The sequence below is a fragment of the Pristiophorus japonicus genome, chromosome 13 (assembly GCF_044704955.1).
Source record: "Pristiophorus japonicus isolate sPriJap1 chromosome 13, sPriJap1.hap1, whole genome shotgun sequence".
NCBI lineage: Eukaryota > Metazoa > Chordata > Chondrichthyes > Pristiophoridae > Pristiophorus > Pristiophorus japonicus.
In genome coordinates, this window is record NC_091989.1 from 191,390,372 (window position 1) to 191,397,040 (window position 6,669).

Below are 6,669 nucleotides of genomic sequence, written 5' to 3' on the forward strand. Positions count from 1 at the left end.
GGGAGTTTCCCATCCTAACGCCCCAGAGAGGTGTACACACGCCTCCCTCAGTGCTGCACCCCACACTCAGGGCCCAGCTGCCCAACGTTACTGACTGAGGCGCAAACGGTTCCCGCCCCACCGCCATTACCGCCGAAAATCAGCCCCACCGCAGAGGTGAGAGAAGCCTTGTTGTAAGATGGTCAAATGTTGCCATGTCGTAGAATGGGGGAGCACCGCCCGTTCATCCGTTGTTCTTGTTGTTTCTCACTCTCACCTCCCCCTCTCCTCCCCCTCTCCCTCCCCCTCTCCCCTCTCTCTCCCCCTCTCCCTCTCTCTCCCTCCCCCTCTCCCCCTCTCTCTCCCCCTCTCCCTCCCCCTCTCCCTCCCCCCTCCTCACTCTCTCCCCCTCTCCCTCTCTCTCCCTCTCTCTCTCTCCCCCTCCCTCCCCCTCTCCCTCTCTCTCTCCCTCTCCCTCTCTCTCCCTCCCCCTCTCCCGCCCCCCTCCTCCCTCTCTCTCCCTCTCCCTCTCTCTCCCTCCCCCTCTCCATCCCCCTCTCCCTCTCTCTCCCCCTCTCCCTCTCTCTCCCTCCCCCCTCCCCCCTCTCTCCCTCCCCCTCTCCCCCTCTCCCTACCCCTCCCCCTCTCTCCCCCTCTCCCTCTCCCTCTCTCCCTCCCCCTCTCCCTCTCTCTCCCCCTCTCTCCCCCTCTCCTCTCTCTCCCTCCCCCTCTCTCTCCCTCTCCCTCCCCCTCTCTCTCCCTCTCCCTCTCCCTCCCCCCTCCCCCCTCTCTCTCCCTCTCTCTCTCTCCCCTCCCCCTCTCTCTCCCTCCCCCTCCCACTCTCCCTCTCCCTCCCCCTCTCCCTCTCTCTCTGTCTCCCCCTCTCCCTCTCTCCCCCTCTCTCTCCCTCTCCCTCTCCCTCTCTCTCCCTCTCCCTCCTTCTCTCCTCACTCCCCCTCTCTCTCCCTCCCTCTCTCTCCCCCTCCCCCCTCGCTCTCCCTCTCCCTCCTTCTCTCCCTCGCTCTCCCTCTCTCGCCCTCCCTCTCCCCCCTCCCCCCCTCTCTCCTTCTTCCTCTCCCTCTCTCTCTCCCTCCCTCTCTCCCCCCCCCCTCCCCCCTCTCTCCCCCTCTCTCTCCCTCTCCCTCCTTCTCTCCCTCCCTCCCCCTCTCCCTCCCCCCTCCCCCCCTCTCTCCTTCCTCTCCCTCTCTCTCCCCCTCTCTCTGTCTGCCCCTCTCCCTCTCCCTCTGCTCCCCACGTCCCTCTCTAGATAACACAGCCAACCTCACGGTGAGGCAGGCGAGCTTCAATCAGAACGAGGTCAGCAGACTCTGGGTGCCGATCGTTATCTCGGACAATGGGGACCCGTCCCTGAGCAGCAACGGCACGCTGGAAATAAACGTGTGCTCGTGTGACCGAGAGCGGAACCCAATCAGCTGCAGGCACTCCGCTCCGCTTACCTCGAGGGTCACTGTCACCGTCCTGCTGATCATCTTTCTGTGTATCATCGTTGCAATCGGTGAGTCAGTTCAATCAGCAAGGCCTCTCTGCCATCACCACATCACAATACGTCTCACACCTCTTGACGCGGTGGGTCGCTCTCAAGCAATGCTTGTTAAAGATTCGCATTTCTATAGCGCCTTTCACAACCTCCAGATGTCTAAAAGCACTTTAGAATGAGGGAGAGCTGCACTGTCGGAGGGGCAGTACTGAGGGAGAGCTGCACTGTCGGAGGGGCAGTGCTGAGGGAGTGCTGCACTGTCGGAGGGGCAGTACTGAGGGAGAGCTGCACTGTCGGAGGGGCAGTGCTGAGGGAGTGCTGCACTGTCGGAGGGGCAGTACTGAGGGAGAGCTGCACTGTCGGAGGGGCAGTGCTGAGGGAGAGCTGCACTGTCGGAGGGGCAGTGCTGAGGGAGAGCTGCACTGTCGGAGGGGCAGTGCTGAGGGAGAGCTGCACTGTCGGAGGGGCAGTGCTGAGGGAGAGCTGCACTGTCGGAGGGGCAGTGCTGAGGGAGTGCTGCACTGTCGGAGGTGCCGTCTTTCGGATGAGACGTTAAACCGAGGCCCCGTCTGCCCTCTCAGGTGGATGTAAAAGATCCCACGGCCACTATTTCGAAGAGGAGCAGGGGCGTTATCCCCAGTGTCCTGGGGCCAATATTTATCCCTCAAACAACATCACTTAGAGCAGAGGATCCGGCCATTATCACATCGCTATTAGTGGGAGCTTGCTGTACGCAAATTGGCTGCAGCATTACCGACAGTACAACTTCAAACAGTACTTCATTGGTTGTAAATGATTTGGGACCGGCTGAGGTCGTGCAAGGTGCATAGAAATACAAGTCTTCCTTTGACTTTACTGTTGCGGTTTCAAGCCCCACACCAGGATCTGAGTGCTTGATGTAGACTGCCATCCCAATGCAATACTGTGTGGGTGCTACATTATAGGCCTCGTCTGCCTGTTCAGGTGGAGGTTGAAAATTCCTTGGAACCACTCAATCAAGGTCAGAAGCTCTCCCGGTGACCTGACCAACATTTGTCCCTCAACCAACACCTCTGGCATGGACTGGTTGGGCCATATGGCCTGTTTCTGTGCTGTAAATATCCTATGTAAAAACAGCTTTCATGATCATTCACCTCAGTGCGTTTATCAGCTGGCAGCCTCGGTTGAGATGCTAAGCCCTGTTTGATGAGCCTGATTGGTTCGGGTAAATGTGACATAGAATTACATTACATCTTACACCATTCAGCCCCACCGCTCCGTGCCGGGGTAAATGCTCCACTCGAGCCTCTTCCCGCCCCTCTTCATCTCACTCCATCACCATATCCTTCTATTCCCTTTCTCCCTCATGTGTTTATCCAGCTTCCCCTGAAATGCATCGATACTATTCACCTCAGCCCCTCCCTATGGCAGCGAGTTCCACATTCTCACCGCTCTCTGGGTAAAGAGGTTTCTCCTGAATTCCCCATTGGGTTTATTGGTGACTGTCTGATATTGAAGGCCTCTAGTTCTGATCTCCCCCACATGTGGAAACATTCTCTACGTCTACCCTATCAAACCCCTCCATAATTTTGAAGACATCTATCGGTCACCCCTCAGCCTTCTCTTTCCGAGAGAGAAGAGACCCACCCAGCCTGTTCACCCTTTCCTGATCGGTGTACGCTCTCAGTTCTGGAATCATCCTGGCAAATCATGTTTGCACCTCCTCCAGTGCCTCGTTGTCCTGTTTATAATAGGAAGACCAGAACTGTGCGGAACACTCCAAGCATGGTCTCACCAAGGATTTTGAATTCTATCCCGTTGGAAATAAGTCCCAGTGCTTTGTTTGTAAAATTGATGGCAATTAAAAGATTAAATTCCATTTTTCTGTGTGATGACAATATTGTTCTATAAATCGGCTTGACGATTTCTCCCCTCTGATCGTATAGGATCATAGAATCAGACAGCACAGAAACAGGCCAGTCACCCATCGTGCCCATGCCGGCTCTGTGACAGAGCGATCCAATTAGTCCCACTCCCCCCACTCTTCCCCCACAGCCCCGCAAATTTTTCCTTTCCAACTATTTATCCAATTCCTTTTGAAAGTTACTATTGAATCTGCTTCCACTGCTCTTTCAGGCAGAGCGATCCCAATCAGTCCATATTAAAGACTTGGATGAAAGGACCGAGTGTAATGTAGCCAAGTTAAACAAATTTACTGGAGTACTTTGAGGATGTAACGAGCAGGGTGGTTAAGGGGGAACCAGTGGATGTGGTGTATTTGGATTTCCAGAAGGCATTCGATAAAGTGCCACATAAAAGGTTACTGCACAAGATAAAGGTTCACGGGGTTGGGGGTAATATATTAGCATGGATAGAGGATTGGCTGACTAACAGAAAACAAAGAGTCGGGATAAATGGATCATTTTCCGGTTGGCAAACAGTAACTAGTGGGGTGCCGCAGGGATCAGTGCTGGGACCCCAACTATTTACAATCTATATTAATGACTTGGAAGAAGGGACTGAGTGTAATGTAGCCAAGTTTGCTGATGATACAAAGATGGGAGGGAAAGCAATGTGTGAGGACACAAAAAATCTCCAAAGTTGTTGTTGTATATTGCATATCCCTCGTTCTTCAATCCAAAATGCATCTCTTTTTGTTTTTCCCTTTGTGAATCTCAGTCCTGGCCGTGCTGATCATCCATCAGAAGATGCAGAAGAAGAGCACCTTTGCAGGCCTGGTGAAGGCCCCGGGTGAGATCAGGGAGCAGCTGGTGAGGTACGACGAGGAGGGGGGCGGAGAGATGGACACCAACAGCTTCGACATCACCGTGCTGAACTCTCTGCGGGGCAAGGGGCCGCGGCCAGCCAAGGCCGCTGACCCCGCCCCGGTCTACGCCCAGGTCCGCAAGCCCAACAACGACATGGGGACGGTGGTCAGGATGAAGAAGGACGAGGCGGACGGCGACCGAGATGGTTTGCCCTATGACACGCTCCACATCTACGGCTTTGAGGGTTCAGACTCGGTGGCCGACTCGCTCAGCTCCCTGGACGTCTCCTCCATCGACTCCGACCAGGATTACGACTTCCTCAACGACTGGGGTCCCAGGTTCCAAATGTTGGCCGAACTCTACGGGTCGGAGCCGCACAGCGACAGCTTGGATTTTTAAGACAAGAGAGGGATGTGTGTTTTGTGGGGGGAGAGAGGGAGGGAGGGAGGGGAAGGGCGATAATATGTAACTGGATCGTTGATAGGTACAGCATAGGAAGGCAGGAACATTCAGCCTTTCGAGCCTATTCCACCATTCAATCAGATCCTGGTTGGTCTGAATATCTATATCTCAATCAACATAACAAAAACAGATTATCTGCTCATTATCACATTGCTTTTGTGGGAGCTTGCTGTGCGCAAATTGGCTGCCACGTTTCCCACATTACAACGGTGACTACACTCCAAAAGTACTTCATTATCTGTAAAGCACTTTGGGACATCCGGTGGTCGTAAAAGGCGCTATATAAATTCAAGTCTTTTTTCTTTTTTAACTCCATCTACCCGCCTTGGTTCCCGTAACCCTTACTATTTTTGTCTAACAATAAATGTCTACGAACAGAGGAGCAGGGCCATCCAGACCCTCGAGCCTGTTCCGCCATTTACTTAGACTCTGGTTGATCTGTATCTCCATCGACCCGCCTTGGTTCCATAAGCCTTGCTACCCTTGCCTAGCATCTCATTGTATCAAGCAACCTGAAGGACCAAACTTGTCACCATTCTAAAAACAATAAGCGAGCTTTGGGCCAGCTGACAGAATTTATTCTCTAGTGCATTGCACATTAATCCCCCTCAGAATCAGAGATGTTTCAATGAGATCACCTCTCATTCTTCAAAACTCCAGGGTGTATAGGCCCAATCCGCTCAATCTCTCAATTTTGAATTTTAAAAATGTTCACCGTGGATTTCCAGTTACCCAGAGAGTAGCCAATGTGGTGAACCATTCATCTTATATTGACGTAACAATGATAGCAAAAGGTGGTGTTGCATATGGCTGCAATACAGTTTAATCAGCTGGTACATAAGAACATAAGAAATAGGAGCAGGAGTCAGCCATTCGGCCCCTCGAGCCTGCTCCGCCATTTAATACGATCATGGCTGATCCGATCATGGACTCGGCTCCACTTCCCTGTCCGCTCCCCATAACCCCTTAACCCCTTATCGGTTAAGAATTATAATCACTCTGTTCTTAAATGCCTAGAAAACACCCCTGACAACTCAAACGCCAGTCTGCCCATTGGCCCTCTTCCAGTCAGCCCTTCCAGGACACAGTTTCATTCGGGCCTGATTTTAACTCAGGCAGGAATCAGGGGGAACAGAACATCTGCCCCCCTGATCCCACGCTTCCTCCAGACACTGGAACGTGAGGCCTGGGAGATTTTAATCCCTCTGGCTCTTATTTTCAGGCCTTGAGACCGACTGCCACCCGAAGGTGGCGGGAATGACGACACTGCCAATGGACGGGAATCAACATTCCCATGGGATCGGAGCAGGGGTGGGATTGCAGCATAAGAACATAAGAATTAGGAGCAGGAGTCGGCCATTCAGCCCCTCGAGCCTGCTCCGCCATTCAATAAGATCATGGCTGATCTTCAACCCCAACTCCACCTTTCCTGCACTGTCCCCGCATCCCTTGATTCCGTAATACCCAAAAATCTATCGATCTCTGTCATGAATATACTCAGCGACTGAGCCTCCACAGCCCTCTGGGGCAGAGAATTCCAAAGATTCACCACCCTCTGAGTGAAGAAATTCCTCCTCATCCCGGTGCTAAATGGCCGACCCCTTATCCTGAGCCTGTGACCCCTGGTTCTAGACTCCCCAGCCCGGGGGAAACACCCTCCCAGCATCTACCCTGTCAGGCACTGAAAGCATTTTGTATGTTTCAATGAGATCATCTCTCATTCTTATAAACTCTAGAGAATATCGGCCTAGTCTGCTCAATCTCTCCTCATAGGACAATCCCCCCCATCCCAGGAATCAGTCTGGTGAACCTTCGCTGCACTCCCTCTATGGCACGTATATCCTTCGTTTAAAACCTATTGGAGATCAAAACCAGATTGGTGGCCACCATTCCGACTCTCTAAGCATCTGCAGTTTTGTCTCTCGGTAGATCTTATTATTGAAATAACCGTGGCGTTTTAAAGAGCTTTAGCAACCGCCATAT

General features: G+C 52.9%; 1 protein-coding gene across 2 annotated transcripts in view; it reads left to right on the forward strand.

The window, feature by feature from the left end:
- The window catches only part of LOC139278991 (cadherin-5-like), a 101,519-nt gene extending 96,863 nt beyond the window's left edge, over nt 1–4,656 (forward strand). Inside the window, exons 11-12 of one of the 2 annotated variants that reach the window (XM_070898291.1) lie at nt 1,247–1,495; nt 4,136–4,656. In XM_070898291.1, the coding sequence (XP_070754392.1) occupies nt 1,247–1,495; nt 4,136–4,623 (737 nt within the window). In that variant the 3' untranslated portion in view covers nt 4,624–4,656. The remainder of the gene's footprint in view (nt 1–1,246; nt 1,496–4,135) is intronic. The other variant, XM_070898292.1, reaches the window with a different exon arrangement.
- Nucleotides 4,657–6,669: the final 2,013 nt, after the last annotated feature.